Raw genomic sequence first — 22,216 nt, forward strand, 5'->3', positions numbered from 1 at the left:
GTTCTCAGCAGTGGGTGATGTTGCCTTCCAGGAGACATTTGGCGGTGTCTGGGGACATTTCTGGTGTCAGAACTGGGATGGGTGGTCCCACTGGCCTCTTGAGGGTGAGACCAGAGAGGCCGCCACACAGGCTGCAGTGCTGGGGCGCCTCCCCACCCCCACCCCCACCCCCACCCCCGAGAAGGACTGAGCTGACCCGCAGGCGCCTCTGCTCCTGTGTGGGGGGACGGGACGTGGTGTCGGTGCCGTGCAGACGCAGGGTAAATGCACTCAGTGACTTGAGGGATTTAGGCGACTATTTTACATTAAAAGAAACAATTTATTTTGTAAGAGAATACAAAATTGCTTGCAATTTTAAGGTAAAACATGAGATTTTGTAGTAATTTCACCCGTGCAGACAATCATTTCCAGCTATCCTGTCCTCACTTCTAGCATCAGGAAAGGACACTGATGAAATGACTTTCGGCTGTGGCCTGGAGCAGGAGAAAGAGTCACGTAGCTGGAGAGTAGCAAGCACAGCCTTCCAGATGCACGTGTCAGGGCTCTGAGGCAGAAAGGAGCTGGCTTTGTAAGGAGCTAAAGAAGGAGGGAAACGGTGGGGGGCGTGGCGGCAGCAGGGAAGGGGAGCCTGGGGTCTGGCAGGAGAGGTCGAGGAGGTGGAGCCGTGTGCGGCGCTGGCCACCTTTGTAGGGGCTTAGGGTCTCTGGCAGGAGGTCGGTGCAGCGAGTTTGGCAGGTAAGTGACGTGTGCCAGTTGACGTCCTTAACAGTCGTCGTGATCTGTGTGGAGAGGTGGAGTTGAAAGCTAGGACTCAGCTGTAGGAGACGACGGCTGTGTCCACTTAAAAGGTGGTGACGGTGGTGGGAGTGAATTCATGTTGACGCACAGTCCCCAAAGTGTAAGTCACAGCTGCAGTTTATGTTTCTTGTTTTCTTCTTAGTAATGTCTATTGCTATGTCAGCGCCACACTGATGATGTTTAACCTGTAAGAGAATTTCCAAATTTCCCAACGGCGCCACTACACTTTCCTCTTGAAGGGATGGCTTAACCCCTCTCCACAGCAGTACCTCTTTGTGCACTGTCTTCTATTATGTTGAAAAACTAATTCTTCTTTTTTTTCCAAGAGTAAAGAAACCCTGTTCATCCCCTCTGAAAATGAGAAGATTTCTAAACAGCTCCACCTTTGCTATAATATTGTAAAAAATTATTATGTCCGAGTTTCAAGTAATAACCAAACCATTTCTGGATGGGAGAATGGTGTATGGAGAATGGAATCCATATTCAGAAAAGTTGAAACAGACTGGAACATGGTAACGTAATGCATGAAACTGTTTAAAATCTTAGTCATTCTTTAAACAAATAGAGATTGGCTTCATTTTTCACCTGGTCTTAATGTACAAACTGATATGAGAATTACGCTTAGTTATCCTTAAACTTGTAAAAGAAGATCCTGCCACCAGTGTTTAATGAAAAGTCCATTAGAAATTTGTGTGTTTGTATCAGGAATGTACCCGTTTTCATCAAAGAGGCCGAATTTAATTCTTTCATGGAAAAAAATCAAGTGTATGAGCAACCATGTAACTAGTTTTTGCATGAATATATGGAGTATATTCTTACCCATTTCCTTTGTGGATATGTATTGATTGCCTGCTAAAAAAGCAAGCTACTAGATACCATAACATTTAGTTCAGCGTCCCAAGAGCTAACCATTCAACATGCTTCCATCTCAACGGATTGTGGCTGGTTGAGCAGCAAGATTGGTTTATTTCTTCTCTGTTTCCTCTAAAATAACGGGAGGAACAGATGCTGGGACCATGGTAGTTCATTACACCAGCTTGTACATTGTTTTCAAATGTTGTCTGTAATAAATAAGAGGCTTTGCTTTTTTTTTTTTTTTTTTTTTTTGAGGCTTTGCTTTTAAACTACCCTCTCCCTTAGAAAAACTCACCAAAAATAAATGCAGAGCTACTCACATGCCCTCGCTAGATCCGACCCTGTTACTGACAGACTTCATGGGAGTGAACGAGCTTACAGGCCTCTTTAACTTGCCAAGTCGGGGGTGCGAAGCTGTGCGCTTGTGAGACACTCGAGTGGATGTAGCGGGAGAGTCACGGATGAGCAGCTGCTGGTGTTGCTGAGCATCTGCACCGTGCTTATCCTTGTAAGGCTAGGCGTTGCCCAGCGTGCACAGGGCGCACACCGATAAGGTCCCTGCTTCCTTCTCTTTTTCCCCACAAGTTTGTCTCCTAAACTTGTCTTGGTGCACATTTGGACCATCTTTTTGTAATAAGCTAAAAATGATTTATAGGCTTACTCAGATTGTAGATGTAGGAATTTACTTCTTTAGTTAGAGAAGGACATGAGAGAGAAAACAAGATGTAAAGTTTCCAGACGTGTGTATCTGTAATTGTCTAGTTGATGAGCAAGGATGGACTCCTAGAAGATGCTCCTCAGTTGCGGGATTGCTCTGAACAGAAAGCAGGAAGGGACAGACGTGGCTCTTACCAAGGGCTTGTCTGTGCTGGCTCCCACCGCGAGCCCAGCGTGCCGGAGGAACCGCTGTGCGGGGAGCAGAGGTGGTCTGCGGCAGGCTCTTGGTCCTGACCTGCAGTCGTCCACCTGCACGTGAGGGCCAAGGGCCCGCTGTGTCCGTGTGGACATGAGCATACTGGCATGGAAACTCCCGGAGGGAGACACGCCCTGGTTGCGGGAGCTGGGCAGAGAGCGCTCCGTGGAGCCCGGCGCTGAAAGGAGAGGTGTGGTTAGACAGGAGTGGCAGGTGCTTCTAGACCTCTGAGTCGATCTCACAGCCCGGGCGGGTGTGTTGTGTGAGAAAGCTTCTGAGTAAGGTAAATGAGATGTGAAGGCCATTACATGCAGACACGCCTACTTAAATGTATGCCTTCATATGCTTTTATAAGGGGCCCTGTTTTTTTTTTTTTAAGCTGAATGAATACATTTCCAGTTCTAAATGAAAAACGCTAGAATTGTAACTGTACTTGTAGAAACGTAACTCAGAGGGAATATGTTGCCATTAAAAGCATGGGTTTTCCACCTGCACCAGTGTTTTCGCTCTGTCCCAGGTTCCCCGTTGGGGACTCTGACTGCACCAGACGCAGGACCCGTCTCCCCCACACCCTCCCTCGCAGTCTCCTCGCGGGGCCGCGGCAGGGCACGGCAGCCCGTCTGTGGGTGTTGAGAAAAGACCTTACCCTCTCCCGGGAGCACAGAGACTCGCTGAATTTTACTGCTTACAAGTATACCGTTCAGCGATGTCTGGATTTGAAAGGAGCATAAAAAGCTAGAGTTTACTGAAGAGTTCACTTTTTAAGGGCACTTTTTAACTGTTCTTAGATGCTCTGTATTTTTGAACAGCTTTATTCTCTTTGCCACTAGAGTCATGTTAGCACTTTTTGATGCAGGACATGATGCCAGGAATTGATGCAGTCATTCAGAATCGGACACTGCTCAGCATTTAGGATTAGTGGTGAATTTCGAGGCAGACCTGCAGCGAGGGTCTGCTTGTGCCAGAGGAAGACACGGGGAGCGGCTGCCGAGACGAGTGAGGGAAGCACTGTGTGAGACGGCGGAGCCGCCGGGTCCCGGAGGGCCTGGCAGGGGAAGGGGGGTCTGCGCCGGCCTTGGAGGCGGCGGACGAGGAGCCTCTCAAGAGTGTGGCGTGAGAAGCTGTATGCAGTGCACGCACCAACCTGAGAGACAGGTGGCAGGTTCAGAGAAGAGGGAGGCGTCGGGAATGTGGGGAAGTGAGGCTGCAGGGGTGAGCGGGTCAGGCCCCAGGGGCTTCGGTGGCCTTGCAGTCATGCAGTAGGAAACCACGCAGGCGTTCAGGCGAGGGAAGCCCATCGTCACACTGGCCATCCAGAGGCTGCGCGTGGAAGCACGGGAAGCGTGGACTAGACAGTGGGAACTGACAGTGTTCATGACGGACCTCAGCGAGAAAACGGAATAACCAGGATTAAGATTGCTGAGCAAGGGCAATGTTCTAGCATTGGAGGAAGACTTGAAATACAGCTGCTCTGCTGGAGATGCAGGCATGACTGACTGCACGGTGAACTCAATTAGAGCTCATTCAGCAGCCTCAGCAGAATGCTGATTTTTAAGAGCATGCTAGAGAACCACTCCCAACAAGAGCAGTACACACCAGACCTCCAGGAAGCCGGAGCGGCGGGCTGACCAGCCTGGCGTGTAGTCATCAGAAAATCATCATGTGAAGGTCTTCACAAGAACGGGAGATGCGGGAGGAAGCTGGCATGCATATTGTTCTCGGTCTTGAAAGCAGTGGTCACGGCTTTCCGTCACTGGTTCCGTCAGGGTGCCTCGTGAGCAGCACGGCTTGACCCCACGCCGTCGATCTCGCCCCTCTTCGCAGGCGGTCGTGTGCTTCTGTCCTCACAGGTGCTGGAGCGGGGCCAGGGGCCTCACCTGTGAGTTTAAAAGGCCAGCACACAGACAGGAGTCTGAAACAGGCAGCAGTTACAAAAGTGCTTTTTTTTCCCCTTTAGAGCAAATAGTTGACTAAGAGGTTATAAAGTGTTTTTTTCTTCTAAATAAATTATAATTACTAGTTCTGTTGGTTTTACACATAGACTGGACCACAATTGGAGGTTTATATAAATCCTGTTGTTTTTGGTTTCAAATTACCAAACTGAGTATACTGTATATAGTAACATCCTACCACCTCTAAAAATGCTGAGTTAAATAAGTTGGCTAAAATGCTACAGATAGAATATATTGTGCAAAAAAGATGACATGAATTTTCAATAGAAATAGGACCTGTTTTATCTCCATTTGCTCTTCCTTTAACCTAAGGGAACTTTTATTTGCTCACAGTGTGTTATTTAATATAGTTGATTTATTTAAGCATTTAAGAGTTCAGTGATGAATTCCATCTTACCCTTTAACTTTTTAGAGTCATTAAAAACTGATGCCTTTAGAACTGAAAAATGTGAGTCTTAGAAAAAGCAATTCTCAGGCAGGTTCAATAGCTATCAGAAACCTTTTGTGACAGTTAAAACAGTTCTGGCCCAGACCCACCTGATACAATGAAGGCAGTCTTGGGGGCAACTTGAAATTTGAGGTTAACCTGACTTCAGCCTATCCTGTTTTATATGCCTACACTTTTATGGGGGGCATTTGAAGCTACTGAGCTCTGAAAACACACAGGACGTAGAAGACACACAGAAGTAAGATCACTTTCCCCCAGTCTTTTCATTTCTTTCCACCACCTTCTAGTAACCCCTCTGTTTGGCTCATTTTTTTCAGATGACCCCATTTACTAACCTCTGTTTTGGAGGAGTAGTTAAGTCATGGATAACCCATAGGGGCCCGGTTGTTCAGCAGAGGTGAACGTCTGGCCCCCAGGAGCACAGGTGCAGCCCTGAGCCCAGTTCCCCCTGCAGACAGCTGCAGAGGGGATGCGGTGGCCACCCGCAGGCCAAGGTCCTGGAGTCGGGCAGGCGGCAGCGCCCACGCCCAGGTCTGCCGTGCAGAACAGCGGTAGGCCGGTGTGCGTTTCTGGTCTCAGGAGGTTACGTGGTTTTCCTTGGAGACTGATTGTTTAATGATTTTATCATCGCCAGCTCGCTGATTCTGAAAACTCAAATTAGCTGACAAATTTAACCTGGAAGAAAACTATAGGTTGCCAAATAGAATGAATTATTGATAACGTGCTGGCAGTGATTGACTTCTTACTTGATGACTGAAAACTGGAATAGTACGGACTTAGATGGCAGCTGTGTTTCTTGTGGTACTTCCAGCTGTTTGCCCCTGAGAAGTAGATTAGATGTTTCTGAAAGAGTGCATGTTTGTGCAGGTTTCTGGTACAAATAAATACTGTTTATTAAACTCTGTAAATCCAGAACCTATGCCCCAGAGAGTTTATGATTTGGTTAAGTTACCTAATACAAGTAAATCTGAAATGAAATAGTTATAGTTGGGTCACAGAGTGTTGGCAGTTCAAGGCGGTATGAAATTCTGGATGAAATTCTGGCATGAAAGCCAAGAGTTTGACTATAATGTGAGAGGCAGGCACTTGCTGTGAGTTCTAGACCAGGCAAGTGATATGAAGGAAGTGGCATTTTAAAAGCGTTAATTACAGCATACTAACACATATATAGGGAATTTAGAAAGATGGTAATGATAACCCTATATGCAAAACAGAAAAAGAGACACAGAAGTACAGAACAGACTTTTGAACTCTGTGGGACAAGGTGAGGGTGGGATGTTTCGAAAGAACAGCATGTATATTATCTATAGTGAAACAGATCACCAGCCCAGGTGGGATGCATGAGACAAGTACTCGGGCCTGGTGCACTGGGAAGACCCAGAGGAATCGGGTGGAGAGGGAGGTGGGAGGGGGGATCGGGATGGGGAATACATGTAACTCCATGGCTAATTCATGTCAATGTATGACAAAACCCACTGAAATGTTGTGAAGTAATTAGCCTCCAACTAATAAAAAATAAAATAAAAAATAAATAAATAAAAGTGTTAATTAGGCAGTTGCAGAAAAATGAGAAAAAAGTCATGACCATATTGACAAGTGCCATATAATTAAAGAAAGAGGTTTTTGGTTTTTTTTTCCTCCAAGACTTATAATGTCCAGATTTTTGTGTGGGGAATTTGGACACTGGGCATAAATGATGAAAGAGATTCTCAGGGTGAGTGGACATCCGTTTTCGTACCAACATTTGCAGAGTGTAGATGAACCTGTGAGAGCAGATAGACTGGAGGCTTCGGTGACCCTGGATGCCTCCACTGGGATGTTGGTCAGGGCGCTGATGGTGGAGGCCCGGGGAGTGTCCTGTTCAGAGAGGCACGAGAGGAGCATGGACATGACCTTTTTAACCAGACCATTACTTTAGCAGTGACCGAGGTATTTCTTGGTTTATAGGGTGTGGCCCATCTCATTCTAGGAAAGCTTATCTGAAAAGCCGGGCTTAGAAAAGAAGATAAATTAAGGAATAATTGCATTTAAGAGGACTCTTCATTTTCATCCAGATTCATCATGCAGTGGGGAAAAATGAGGTTTTTAATAACCAGTTGTTCATAGCACACGTGACAGACTCTTGATGATCTGTGCTCTTACGCTGGTTGATTATTTCTGACAGCCCCTTTTATCCCTCCCTCTTTACAGGTGTATTTAGCCCGCAAGGAAGGATCATCTTATGCTTACATTTCCTGGAAGTTTGAATGTGGGTCAGTTGGCCTAAAAGTAGATAGTATTTCCGTTCGGACAAGTAGTCAGACCTTTGAGACTGGAGCAGTGCAGTGGAAGCTGAGATCTGATACTGCACAAGTGGCACTGACGGGCGGTAAGCGTCTGCCTGGGGAGCTAATCACGAAGGGTGTGCTTAATGCTCTGGGGAGTAGTTGTACTTATTTGAAATGTAGTTAAGGGTTTTTCTTACCCTGGAGTCATTCATACTATTACAGTAAAAAAAAAAAAGTTTCAGTTAAAACCTGTAGTTTGAGCTCATATAATAAAAGGGCTTATGTTTCTTATTGTGAAGCACAAATGGAAGGAGAAAAATCATTTCTTTTTCAGAGGACATATTTCCTCCATAAAGAATAATTTGTATTTATTTTTTTAAGAGTTGATTTTTACCTATAAGGTAGTTATATAAAATGCATTCTCTGTGTTCTTATCAAAAGCAAAGTGTTAATTTTTTTTTTCCTCCAATAGATAAAACTCTTCGCTCCTATCACGATTTTTCTGGGGCCACTGAAGTTATCCTGGAAGCAGAATTAAGCAGAGGAGATGGTGTTGTTGCTTGGCAACACACCCAGCTGTTTAGACAAAGCTTAAACGACCATGAAGAAAATTGTTTGGAGATAATTATAAAATTCAGTGACCTTTGAGAACCTGAACGTTACAGAGAAGCTGGCAATAGTCAAGGACGTAGCTTGTTCTAAAGTAGTCTGTTGGTGCCGTGCATGCTTAGTTGGCGGTCTGCTCTCCTCTGGTAGCACGTTTCCCTGTTGGCTATCCATCATGTAACCCTCATGAAAATATATCTTTATACCATGGACCATGATGAAACCTCGAATTAAAAGCTCCTTTCCATATGTGACTCTGATTTGGAGTGAAATCTTACTGCCCCGCTATGAGAATTTAACTTAAAAATTGTAATTGTGGCTTTAAAAGTAAAGTGAAGGTATTCATGACTAAATACTGTTCAGGATTATGGTGAAATCTTCAGCTAATAATACTAATTTGACAGTTTCTGATCAGCCTTTAATTTTTCCATAAGTAGCTAAAATAGATTTCCTAAGATTTTAAATTTTTAATAAATGTGAACATGTATCTCATGTTATAATGCATGAAAATTTTTATGATTGTAAATATGTAGGCATTTAAGAAATAAATTATTTTGCGTTACATCTTTTTAGTGGTTACTTTGGCTAAATAAAAATCTTAAGTATGCTAAACATTGAAAACCACTTGAATAGCCAAGAATTATGAAAACAACATTGCATAAATTCAAAGATACATTACAAATCCATGGTATGTGGACACTTCTGAGAATGCTTTACTGTTGAGTTTATTTTTGAGTATTTTTATCTACCTCATTGAATAAAATGTTTTTTCTTGACTTTGAAACTATGTAACTGTATTATTCCATACAATGTATCCATACAATGTATCAAGAGTTTTCATGCTGTGTTGGGTGTAACTTCTCCAGTTAAACTTAGTGAACATGTGTGAAGTGTTTGTGTGCAAGAGCCCTGTGGGGGAGCCGTGTGGGGGTGGTGAGAAAGATGACCCCTGCAGCCCCAACCCCCAGAGGCCTGTGTTGACAGTCTGCAGAGGGGTTGCCCAGCTCTCCCGGCCAGAAAAGTACGTTCTCAGACTTTCAAACCCAGTGTATCCCAGTAACGTGTTTACAAGCATTATAAAATACCTACCGAAATTCTGAAACAATGGTATTACATTTTGTTTTTAATTATAGTCAAACTCTGTTGAGGATCACTTTCTTGCTAAAAACTTACATTTAAAAGAAAAATAGCTTGTACCTCTAAATTTATTAATATGTCTTGAATATTAGAAATTTTTCTGGAACTCTCAAACTCTGAAGTTAATCACAGATCATGGAGTGGCCAAATAGGTAAAACTGGGCAGACTTGACTCCCACCTATCTTGTGAAGTGTCTGGTTTCAGCGCAGTGAACATTTGGGTGGTAAATGGACCAACACTCCTCGTGAGAAAAACGAGTGGGACAAGCAGTCTCATAAAGATGCTTGCTCCTTGAAAGAAAAGCTATGACAAACCTAGACAATATGTTAAAAAGCAGAGACATCACTTTGCCAGCAAAGGTCCATCTAGTCAAAGCTGTGGTTTTTCCATTAGGCATGTGTGGATGTGAGAGTTGGGCCATAAAGAAAGCTGAATGCTGAAGAATTGATGCTTTTGAACTGTTGTGTTGGAGGAGACTCTTTGAGAGTCCCTTGGACTGCAAGGAGATCCAACTAGTCCATCCTAAAGGAGATCAGTCCTGAATATTCACAGGAAGTACTGGTGCTGAAGCTGAAACTCCAATACTTTGGCCACCCAATACGAAGAACTGACTCCTTGGAAAAGCCCCTGATGCTGGGAAAGATTGAAGGCAGGGGCAGAACAGGAAATTGGTCATTGGTGGGTCTGAGCAACATCATCTTGGTTGTTTAAGGTACAATTACTTTTCACTTCCTGGGTTGATTTGTTCCCATTTCACTGAGACCGGTTCTCAAAACTGTGACAGCTTATGTCATGGACTAAAGCCTGGCGTGCTGCAGTCTGTGGGATCGCAGAGTCAGACATGACTGAGCGGCTGAACCACAACATCATGGCTACAAGTCTGGTCATCCTGTAGTTAACTTCTTCCAGCTGATGGGCGTTTCAGTATGAGACAGCTCACAGGAAATGGCCCAGAAAATTATTGCCCGTGCTGGCGGTGTGTTAGTTGCTCAGTTGTGTCTGACTGTTTGGGACCCTGTGGACTGTCGTCTGCCAGGCTCTTGTGTCCATGGGATTCTCCAGGCAAGTATACCGGAGTGGGTTGCCATCTCCTCCTCCAGGGGATCTCCCCGACCCAGGGATTGAACCCTGGTCTGCCCAATTACAGGCAGGTTCTTTACCGCCTGAGCCACCAGGGAAGCCCCTTGGGCTGCTTGTTCTGGAGGAAGATCATTGCTGTGCCAGGAGGCCTCTCGAGCAGGTGTGGAGAGGAGCCCAGGACTCCCTCCAGCCCCATCCAGACTTCAGGGAAGCCTCATGAGAAGGAGTCACACAGTTGGACCTGCCTAGCTGAACCACTACTGAATTCCTAATGCACAGAAACCAGATCTAGTGAGTGGCTTTTTAAAAATGTGTGTTTATAGAGCATGATGTTGCTGTCATGAACTGAATGTTTGTGTAAAGTGAAAGAAAGAAAGTGAAGTCGCTTAGTCATATCTGACCCTTTGCGACTCCATGGACTGTAGCCCACCAGGCTCCTCCGTCCGTGGGATTCTCCAGGCAAGAATACTGGAGTGGGTTGCCATTTCCTTCTCCAGGGGATCTTCCTGACCCAGGGATCGAACCCAGGTCTCCCGCATTGCAGGCAAACGCTTTAACCTTTCCTACCCTCCCCCAAATTCATGCGTCGAAATCCTAACCCCCAAGTGTGATGGTGTTAGGAGGTGAGGCCTTTGGGAGAGAATTAGATCATAAAGGTGGCACCTTCATGAATGGGTTTCTTGCCCTTAGGAGAAGAGAGAGAACCTCGAAAGAAGCCATCCGGAAACCAGGAAGAGAGGAGGGCCTTCAGCAGGAACTCAGCCCCATCTCAGAGCTTCCAGCTCTGTGAGAGATACGTGTTTGTCGTTGAAGCCCCCAGTCTATGTGATTTGTTTAATGCAGCACAAAGTAGGCCAGTTAATTAAAACAGCGTTGCTCTTTTTGCCAATCTGATGGGTGAAAAATACCTAGTTTTAACTTCCATTTCCTTGATTACTATGAGATTCCAATTGTTCATTAGCCAGTTTGGTTTCTTCTTTAAATGTTCTGTGTTTACAGTTGTCCCTCAGTATCCATAGGGGTTTGGTCTAGGACTGTCTATAGATCCCAAAACCCAAGGATACTTCTCAGCTCCGTTATATAAAATGCCATGCTATTTGTACACAACCTACACGCATCCTCCTGTATACTTTAAACCATCTCTAGATTGCTTATAACACCTAATACAATATAAAAATGCTATGTAAATAATTTCTGGTATGAGGCAAATTCAAGCTTTGTTTTTTTGGAATTTCCTAGAATTTTTTTTTTCTGAATTTTTTAAGAGTTTTTTTAATTTACTGTTCTTATTGAAAGATTCTTTACATTTACAGTACTTTAAAATTTTCCCAAGTGTCACACAACGATTTCATATAATCCCATAATGACCCTTCTTTTATTCCCCTCCTCTGTATTGCCCCCACCTGCTTCTCTCTCCACTGGTAACCACTAGTTTGTCCTCTGTATCTGTGAGTCTGTTTCTTTCCCCGTTTTTGTTCACTAGTTTGTTGTATTTTTTATATTCCGCTTAGAGGTGATAGATGATATATTTGTCTTCCTGTTTCTGATTTGCTTCACTTGGTTTGCTCACCTCTGGCTGCATCTCTGTTGCTGCAAACGACATCATTTCATTCTTTTCTGTGACTGACACTCCATCGTGCGTATGTAGTGCATCTTCTTCATCCCTTGCTCTGCCGATGGACATTTAGGTTGCTTCCCTACCCTGGCTGTGTGCCCAGTGTTGCTGTGTATCTTTTGTCTGTGCTGGGTGCCTGTATCTTTTCGAATGATCATTTTGTCTGAATATATGCCTGCGAATGAGATCGTCAGATGATCTGGTAGTTCTATTTTTTTAGTTTTTTAAGAGGCCTCCATATTGTTCTCCATGATGACTGCACTGATTTCCATTCCCACCAACTAAACTTTGTGATTTTTGGCATTATGATCTGTGTGAGACAGTCTTCTGCCACTTCACTTTGTGTTTCTGCTGACTGGTGGCTGGAGCGCCTTTTACATTTATTGATGGTTTGAGCTCCCTGCTCTGCAGTTGCCTGTTTGGGTAGTTTGCCCCCTTTTCTATTGGATTCTTTGTCCTTTTCTTACTGATGCTTAGTTCTTTATATATTGGGACAGGAGTCTTCTGCTTGCTTTATATCTGTCTCCATCCGTGATCCATCTTTTAAATAAATATGTTGATGATCCTTGGCCAGACAGAAACAACAAAGGGCCCTCTTCTCTACAGGATCTATTTAGGACGATAACAACCTTTGACTGTACACCCTTTTATGAGCCCTAAAGCCAGTCTTACTAGAAAAAGGGCTTTGTAGGAAGAACAGGAACAAAGCTGTATCTGGTGGCAATAAAGAATAGTGTGTTGAATTCCTGATGTTCTTGAAACATAACACTGAATGAAATTCCGTGTGTGATGGCAGTATGCTTACAATCGGAGAACGTTTAGAGAGCTTAGAGAAAAACAAATGCTTGAAGGCATTCTCATGCTAAATTCTTTGGTGGAAAGAAAAACTGTCATCTGAAATGTAACGGTATCCCTTGCAGATGTGTAAAAACTAAAAAAAAAAGCAAAGAAGACCTTTGATCTTCACTTAATAAATATGGAACCATCAAAGCTCTTGTAGTCCTCGTAAACTTAAATTTGAAACAGATTAAATGCCAAGGGAGAAGGATGGCAGGGAAACTTTGTAAAATGAATCACAAAGTAGTTGAATTAAAAAGAGGCCAGCTGAGGAAATGTATACCGTAATTTCAACTGGATGCAAATCGTTTCTCAGGATGAGGAGTGTCCATACCAAACGGTCGCACAATCAATTCACATATCTTTGCCACTAGAGGGAAGTTAAGGTATTTTTTTCATTAACAAAACACTATTATCCTGAAAATGCCGGGTGGCAGAGGAGTTGCCCCAAAGGGGTGGTGCAAACCTGAGTACCAGTTTTCCTTGTCCACGCCTGGTGGGAAGGGGCGTCTGTGCTGAGGTGTCCAGAGGTGGCTGTGCTCTCTAACCTGCCAGCCAGCTGGGGCAGGTGCTGCCCTGTCCCGCCCTCCTCCCGCTGGTCCATGGGGCACTCCCACCTAGCCCTACACCCCCAGGAGCCACAGGAATGGCTTGCTAACCAACAGGCCATCAACTTGCTAACCAGCGTGCTTGCTAACCAACAGGAAACCATCACTACTTTTAATACACGTGCTCAGTAAGAGAATGGAAGTTGCCTACATTAGATTTCTCAGACTCTCCACATCATAATTCATAAAGCAATATTTGAGGGAAACTTTTCATTTTGCTTTGTGAATATAAGCTAATTATTTTTCTTAGTGGGAATGCAGTGTTGCCTTTCAGCCTCGTCTTCTGAAAATATAATTTTGATTTCACTGAAGAAGGAATTACATACAGATTAAATTATACTGTTTATGAAATAATTCCTAATTTAAACTGTTTGTGATGTATTACAATGGGAACATATAAATGGAAACAGGAAGAAAAGAAATGGCAAGTTAGTTGCATAGTTAATACTTCTGCTATTTCCCTTTTGCACTGGTGACGCCTCACACAGAACACAGGATCTTTCAGGCTGTGTTCCCCAGAGTGAGGGTATCTTCCACCATCTGAGGGGTTCCCTTAAATGCAGATTCCTGGGCCTTGTGCAGGAGATAGTAAGTCAAAACCCTAGGGTTAAGCCCAGAGAATTTGGTTTATTAATAAGTCCCTGATTCTTTTTTTTTTAATTGAACTTATTTGAACTGGAGGATAATTACAATATTGTGATGGTTTTTGCCACACATCAATATGAATCAGCCACCAGTATACATGTGTCCCCCATCCTGGACCCCCTCCCACCTCCCTCCTCACCCCATCCCTCTGGATTGTCCCAGAGCACCAGCTTTGGGTGCCCTGTTTCATGCATTGAACATGCACTGGTCATGTATTTCACATATGGTAATATACATGTTTCAATGCTATTCTCTCAAATCATCCTACCCTCGTCTTCTCCCACTGAGTCCAAAAGTCTGTTCGTTACGTCTGTGTCTCCTTCATGTAGGATCGTCGGTACCATCTTTCTAAATTCCATATATATGCATTAATACACAGTATTTGTCTTTCTCTTTCTGACTTACTTCACTCTGTATAATAGGCTCCAGTTTCATCTACCTCATTTGAACGGACTCAAATGTGTTCCTTTTCATAGTTGAGTAATATTCCATTGTGTATATGTACCACATCTTCCTTATCCATTCATCTGCCATTGGACAGCTAGGTTGCTTTCATGTCCTAGCTACTGTAAACAGTGCTGCAATAAACATTGGGGTACACATGTCTCTTTCAATTCTGGTTTCCTTGGGGTGTATATGCAGCAGTGGGATTGCTGGGTTGTATGGGAGTTCTATCCCCAGTTTTTTAAGGAATCTCCACACTGTTCTCCAAAATGGCTGTAATGGTTTGCATTCCCACCAACAGTGTAAGAGTGTTCCCTTTTCTCCACACCCTCTCCAGCATTTATTGTTTGTAGACTTTTTGATGATGGCCATTCTGACTGGTGTGAGATGATAGATACCTACCTCATTGTGGTTTTGATTTGCATTTCTCTAATAATGAGTGATGTTGAGCATCTTTTCATGTGTTTATTAGCCATCTGTATGTCTTTGAAGAAATGTCTGTTTAGGTCCTTTGTCCACTTTTTGATTGGGTTGTTCATTATTCTGGTATTGAGTTACATGAGCTGCTTGTATATTTTTGGAGATTAATTCTTTGTCAGTTGTTTCATTTGCTATTGTTTTCTCCCATTCTGAAGGCTGTCTTTTCACCTTATAGTTTCCTTCATTGTGCAAAAGATTTTAAGTTTAATTATGTCCCATTTGTTTATTTTTGCTTTTATTTCCATTAAAAATAAGACAAGAGTGCCCACTCTCAACTAATATTCAATATAGTTTTGGAAGTCCTAGCCACAGCAATCAGAGAAGAAAAAGAAATAAAAGGAATCCAGATTGGAAAGGAAGAAGTAAAATTCTCACTGTTTGCAGATTACATGATCCTCTACATAGAAAACCCTAAAAATGTCACCAGAAAATTACTAGAGCTAATCAATGAATATAGTAAAGTTTCAGGATATAAAATCAATACACAGAAGTCCCTTGCATTCCTATACACTAACAATGAAAAATCAGAAAGAGAAATTAAGGGAACAATCCCATTCACCATTGCAATGAAAAGAATAAAATAACTTAGGAATAAATTTACACAAAGAAACAAAAGACCTATATATAGGAAACTATAAAACACTGATGAAAGAAATAAAAGATGACACAAATAGATGGAGAAATATACCATGTTCTTGGATTGGAAGCATCAATATAGTGAAAATGAGTGTACTACCCAAAACGATCTTTAGATTCAAAGCAATCCCTAGCAATGGTATCTTTCACAGAACTAGAACAAATAATTTCACAATGTGTATGGAAACACAAAAGACCTCGAATAGCCAAAGCAATCGTGAGAAAGATTGGAGAAATCAACCTTCCTGACTTCAGACTATACTACTAAGCTACAGTCATCAAAATAATATTGTTCTGGCACAAAGACAGGAATATAGGTCAATGGAAAAAAACAGAAAATATAAATCCATGCACCTATGGATGCCTTATCTTTGACAAAAGGAAGCCAAAAAAGTCCATGATTCTTAAATGGACAAACATTTTATAACTTCTGTGCTAGCCTAATTCTCTCATTTTTATGAGGAAATTGAAGATCAGGGAGGCTGAAATGTTGGTCCAGGACCACACAGCGAGTTAGCAATTCCTTACCCAGTGTCCAGTGTTTGGAAGCCTCAGCTATGGCTAACCTGTCTCATTCTTGTTTTTACCAAGATTTTACTGTTGTGAGATTCTTTTGTTCTTTCCCTTGCATTATTATGTACTAGCATCATTATCATTTGTGTCATTATGTTCATTTTTTAAAATTTAATAGGAAAGGAATTTTTTTTTTCTGGTTCTCTCAATTCTTAGAGCAGACCAAGTTTACCTCCAATGGTAGAGGGGGGAAAAGAGAGAAAAAGAAAAAAAACTGGTGTTCTAGATTAACTGAGGCTACTTCTTTGCATCCTGTTTCACTTTGGACTCACTGCAGTGTGTCCTCCACCTCTCTGCTGTTCTGCCAGCCCCTTAATTCCAGGAACTATGTGCTGTTCTTTCTTGTTACCCCAACACCCAGAAGGAGTGGAGTCAGTCAGCAAAGAATAAGCAGATAAACTCCAGAGTGAAAGGAACCCCAAGAGGGTTGTTCCAGCCTCTCCAGGGAACTGCTGCTCTGAGAGTATATTTAGCAGTTTTGCCCCAGGACACATACACAGTTTGCACTCACTGTGCTGTGGATTCATTGAAGGTCTGCTTCTGTGCTCTTCTGTATCTTTACTAGTTTCCATACATGGGTATCTTCTCATCCTCTCCATCACCAGGGACTCTCTCTCTCAACCCACATTCTGGTTCTTTTTCTGTTTGGATCCATCAGCATAATCCACATTGGTTTTCTGTTACCCTAATCAGTTCAACCAGTGCTGGAATTACTATTATGTAAATTAAAATCTGTGGTTGAAATAATCACTGGGACGGTTTGGCAGCTAGTGACACATACCACATCCTAAAACTTTTTTTTTTTTTTTTTTTTGTGGTGGTCAATCCTTATCCATCTTTTAGTTCTCTTTTACCAAAAAGATCCTTTACCCAAGCTGCATTTTTAGTCCTCTTTCTAATTTCACCATTCCCCTTTTGTTTATTTATTTTTGGCCATGCTGGGTCTTTGCTGCTCTGTGGGCTTCTCTCTAGCTGCGGCTGCTAGTGTGAAGGCAGCTCTAACTGCAGTGCATGGGCTTCTCATTGCGGTGGCCTCTCTTGTGGAGCCACGGGCTCGAGGACTCGAAGACTTCAATAGTTGCAGGACATGGGCTCAGCAGTTGCAGTTCCCAGGCTCTAGAGCACAGGCTCAGTAGTTGTGGTGACAGGGCTTAGTTGCCCTGCAGCCCGTGGGATCTTCCCAGATCAGGGATCAAACTGATGTGCCCTGCATTGCCAGGTGGACTGTCTGCCACTGGACTGCCAGGGAAGCCCTGTTATAGAACGGCGCACATCTTGTAGTCTCACTGATCAGTCTGGACATAGCTGACTCCCAAGGTTGGACTTTGTGCTGACACCTCAGGAACGTCTGAGATCCCCACCTCCAGCCACAGAGGTTCCTTTCTGGGCAGCCACACCATTTGCCCTCCTCAGACCCAGCCTAGTCTGTACCAGGAATTATTTCAGGTACGGGAAATATAGCAACAAGACAGCACTCTCAGGCCACGTGGCATTTGTATTTTGGATAGGGAGATAGCTTTTAAGCAAGATACACACACACCTTTAGATAGGGATATGCAGACAGATTTTTAAGTAGTGATAAATTTCAACAAAAAAATATTATGTTACCAATACACAAAGTGAGTCTGATGCACCAAGAGTGACTTGCCTGTAATGAACCAAGCTGCCTCCCCAGCCGCCAAACAGAATGACCGACAGTTGGGTCTGTCTGTCCTGCCTCCCCTCACCTGCATCTGACAGGTGATGGTTACAGAGAGGACACACTACTGTCTATGACCATCTCTGACTGTAAGCAGTGAGTAACTGATTTTGCACAATTCCTTGAGCTGGCCACAAACATCCCCTGCATCTGTGTGTCCTTGGGATAAGCCCAACACACTTTTTCTTCATACAAAAGACTTCACTCCCCCATGTATCGTGTGAGTGATGTTAACCGCGGCCCCCATGTGTGGATGGACCGGCCGTTGGCTGAGTGGTACAGGAGTACATGTTGATGAGGAAACTGTAGCACAACAGCACTTGTCAGCATCTCTCCATCTTTACTTGGACCAAATCTGCACCTTTGCTTTGGTCTCACTATTTTCCAGTAGTCATGTATGGATGTGAGAGTTGAACTATAAAGAAAGCCAAGCATCAAAGAATTGATGCTTTTGAACTGTGGTGTTGGAGAGACTCTTGAGAGTCCCTTGGACTGCAAGGAGATCCAACCAGTCCATCCTAAAGGAGATCAGTCCTGAACATTCATTGGAAGGACTGATGCTGAAACTCCAATACTTTGGCCACCTGATATGAAGAACTGACTCCTTGGAAAAGACCCTGATGCTGGGAAAGATTGAAGGCCAGAGGAGAAGGGGACGACAGAGGATGAGATGGCTGGATGATATCACCAATTCGATAGACAAGTTTGAGTCAACTCCGGGAGTTGGTGATGGACAGAGGGGCGTGGCATGCTGTGGTCCATGGGGGTCACAAAGAATCGGACACGACTGAGCGATTGAACTGAACTGAACACTAATACCTTGTCAGCCCCAGTGCAGCCACCTGATCACATAGTCATATAGGTTTAAGTAAGTTCCTCCCAAGTCTGTTTTATTGTGTGGCACATAGAGACAATTCCAGCATCTCAAGAATGTGGTGAGAATTGGGGGTATTACATGTAAAGTATCGGCATAGCCCTTGGGTATACGAGGACCCAGGGCATGCTAGTAGCCAGTGTCACTGGTCTGCTCTCTCCCTAGAGAGCCAGGCCTGGCCAAGCTGTGTCTTCTTCCTAAATTTTGGCCTTGGCCACTCCCACTTACACACCTTTCTCCTCTCCTTCATAATTTGGCTTCACGTTTGTAATCTTTTGTAAATTCGCAGTTCCTATTTTCAGAAATGTAGCAAGAAAATGAGTAATATTGCAGAAATGTAGCAGAATGCAGTATTATTTAATTGAAAGCAATTAAAATTGGGGATTTTTTTCTTAAAACTTTTTCTTATATGTTCCCTATAGAAAAAAAAATTAAAATACAGATAAGCAAAACTCACCTGTGATCCCATTGCTCAGAGATGATCACATTTTAGATTTTGATATTTGTCTTTTCACGCATAAGGACACACATTGTAAAGTTCATGTTATCTTTTTTTTCAAAATTAGAATTTCACTATACATCCTTTTTTTAATGTAAATGTTTGTGAATCATAAGGTGTTTTTCAATTTATAATCATTTTATTGCAGGCTTTTCTCTGGTTGGGGCAAGAGGGGGCTACTCTCTATTTGCAGTGCACGGGATTCTCGTGGTGGTGGCTTCTCTTCTTGCAGATGTTGCAAACACAAGCTCAGTAGCTGTGGCACAGGGGCTTAGTTGCTCCACAGCATGTGGGATCTTCCCTGACCAAAGATTGAACCTGCGTCTCCTGCATCAGCAGGAGGAGTCTTTACCGCTGAGCCACCGAAGCAGCTCCTTTCACTAATTTTTATGATTGCATAGTAATCAACGGTGCAAAGTCGTTGTCATTTGAAGCACACCAATCTCTTGTTAGATTTAATGGTCTGATTAGTTTGTTGTTTGGTTTTGATTCTTGTCAGGGTTTTTTAAGAGAAAGAGGTACATAACAAAGAAAAGACAGCTCTTAGCCAATATTTCCCCCTAAAGATCAAGATACCTGGAACAGGCCCTGAAAGGATGCAGATTCAGTCTAATTTCCCACACTTTTAGTAACATCTTAGTGATGGAACCAATTCATCGTGACCAACACAAAGCACTGAATTCCCCCCTCCCTCCTCTACATGGCGTGTGATAGTGGGAACTGAGGTGGCAGGATAGTGTCAAGAACCTGTTCGGCTCCTCTGCACAGGACTAATACTTTTGGAGGAGAAAATACTTCAGCCTGGGTTTTATAAAGACCTTTCTGATTTACTCTAATATAAATTAAATCAGCCAGATTTTGTGGTTTGTGTCATTGCTACAGATATGCTCTTTAAATTCAAATCTCAAATTTATTAACTATCTAAACACATGGGACATCAAGCAAACCATTTCCCTATCTGGTTCCCTACTTCCTTATCCTGTACTTAAAAAACAAAATGCAATTTCCTTGCTTATTCTCATGTAACATAAAGATGAACTGAACGTGCTCACAACTGGAAAGGACTTCCACGATGTGCGGGTGATACAGTTGGCATTATAGGACACCAGTCATTCTGAAGAGGATGTGAGATTAAAACAGAGGATGAGGGATTCCCTGGTGGTCCAGTGGTTAGAAATCAACTCTTCCACTGCCGAGGACATGAGCTCAATCCCACGTCAGGAAACTAAGATCCCACGAGACATGTGGCACAGCCAAGAAATTTAATAATAATAATTAATTTAAAATCAAAAACATTCCTTAAAAGACCATAAAAACTTTAAAGAAAACAAACACCATAAAATAAAATGGAGGCTGATGGTTGAGTACAGGCCAGGTGGTCCTGGAGCTGTGGGCAACGAAGCATAGACGTGGATGTGCCCATTCTTAGAATTCCAAGGTCCACAGTGAGCTAAATACACTGGCTTCTGTGATCTACTTTAAAGAGAACAGCAGCCTGTGACTAACTTAGCAGTAGGCAAGAGAGGCGTAGCCCCAGTCTCCTGACAAGCTGCCCACAGGGGCAAAGTTTGACTCTATTGACTGTCAATTGGCAAGATGTAGACAGTATTTGCCAACAAAGGTCTGTCTAGTCAAAGCTATGGTTTTTCCAGTAGTCACATATGGCTGTGAGAGTTGGACTATAAAGAAAGCTGAGCGCTGAAGAATTGATTCTTTTGAACTGTGGTGTTGGAGAGACTCTTGAGAGTCCCTTGGACTGCAAGGAGATCCAAACAGTCCATCCTAAAGGAGATCAGTCCTGAATATTCATTGGAAGGACTGATGCTGAAGCTGAAACTCCAATACTTGGCCACCTCATGTGAAGAACTGACTCATTGGAAAAGCCCCTGATGATGGGAAAGATTGAAAGCAGGAAGAGAAGGGGATGACAGAGGATGAGATGGTTGGATGGCATCACTGACTTGATGGACATGAGTCTGAGCAAGCTCTGGGAGTTGGTGATGGACAGGGAAGCCTGGCGTGTTGCAGTCCATGGGGTTGCAAAGAGTCAGACACCACTGAGCAACTGAACTGAGCCAGTATTCATTGTAGAAGAAAGTAAGGTTTCAAAGATACCTCTCAGCTTTCTGTAACAGGTGTTCTCCCTGACCTGCATTCATTCAGTTCAGTTCAGTTGCTCAGTCGTGTCCGACTCTTTGTGACCCCATGAATCACAGCACACCAGGCCTCCCTGTCCATCACCACCTCCTGGAGTCCACCCAAACCCATGTCCATCGAGCTGGTGATGCCATCCAACCATCTCATCCTCTGTCATTCCCTTCTCCTCTCACCTTCAATCTTTCCACCATCAGGGTCTTTTCCAATGAGTCAGCTCTTCACATCAGGTGGCCAAAGTTTTGGAGTTTCAGCTTCAACATCAGTCTTTCCTGCATCCATTAATGGAAGGTAAATGTGGAAAAGTGTGCCTCATAGATTGCTTCTTTCAAAACTAACAAAGGCATAAATTGGGAAGCAATTCCACGTACTACAGGTTCTCAGTTAATCAAGTCAGTCCAACAATCATTTAGAGCAGCAGTCCCCAGCTTTTTACGCACCACGGACCTATTTCATGGAAGAAAAGTTTTCTGTAGACTGGGGTAGGGGGATGGTTTCAGGATGATTCAAACACGTTACTTTTATTGTGCACTTTATTACTATTACATGGTGGTGTATAATAAAATAATTATATAACTTGTCATAATGTGCAGCTCACAGTGGGTTCCTACTCCTATGAAAATCTAATGCTGCCCCTGTTCTGACAGGAGGCAGGGCTCAGGCAGGAACACCCGCAATGGGGAGCAGCTATAAGCACAGATGAAGCTCTGCTGGTCTGCCCACTGCATGCCTCCTGCTGTGCAGCCCACAGACCAGTACCCGTCCATGACCCAGGGGCTGGGGACCCCTGAGTTAGAGCCACCATCATCTTAAACTGAAGGTATTCTGTCCCAATCCCAAATCCAACTCCTCATCCCTGGGTGGTTCCTTTTTCTACCAATAATGCCACTTTATCATGAAACTTTTCAGGTCTTCCTTGTTGATTATTCCTTTAAAATATGTCTCTCTCCCACTCATTTCTTTGTCTTCCCACACCAGGACCCAGGCACTCATCCCTTCCTCATTGGTTTTTGTGCCTCTGGTCTCCCTTTTCTAAGATATTCTGTACATCGCTGCTAACACAATATGTGATCTTTCTAAATTATTCATTCCATC

The 22,216-nt window shown here is 43.4% G+C and overlaps 1 protein-coding gene across 2 annotated transcripts in view; it reads left to right on the forward strand.

The window, feature by feature from the left end:
* Positions 1–8,623, forward strand: part of NGLY1 (N-glycanase 1) — a 55,261-nt gene extending 46,638 nt beyond the window's left edge. The window contains exons 10-12 of one of the 2 annotated variants that reach the window (XM_043454245.1): positions 1,125–1,310; positions 7,157–7,334; positions 7,706–8,623. In XM_043454245.1, coding sequence (XP_043310180.1) covers positions 1,125–1,310; positions 7,157–7,334; positions 7,706–7,881 — 540 coding nt within the window. In that variant the 3' untranslated portion in view covers positions 7,882–8,623. The remainder of the gene's footprint in view (positions 1–1,124; positions 1,311–7,156; positions 7,335–7,705) is intronic. The other variant, XM_043454246.1, reaches the window with a different exon arrangement.
* The last annotated feature ends 13,593 nt before the right edge of the window (positions 8,624–22,216 follow it).

Source organism: Cervus canadensis, chromosome 31 (genome assembly GCF_019320065.1).
Source record: "Cervus canadensis isolate Bull #8, Minnesota chromosome 31, ASM1932006v1, whole genome shotgun sequence".
Lineage (NCBI taxonomy): Eukaryota > Metazoa > Chordata > Mammalia > Artiodactyla > Cervidae > Cervus > Cervus canadensis.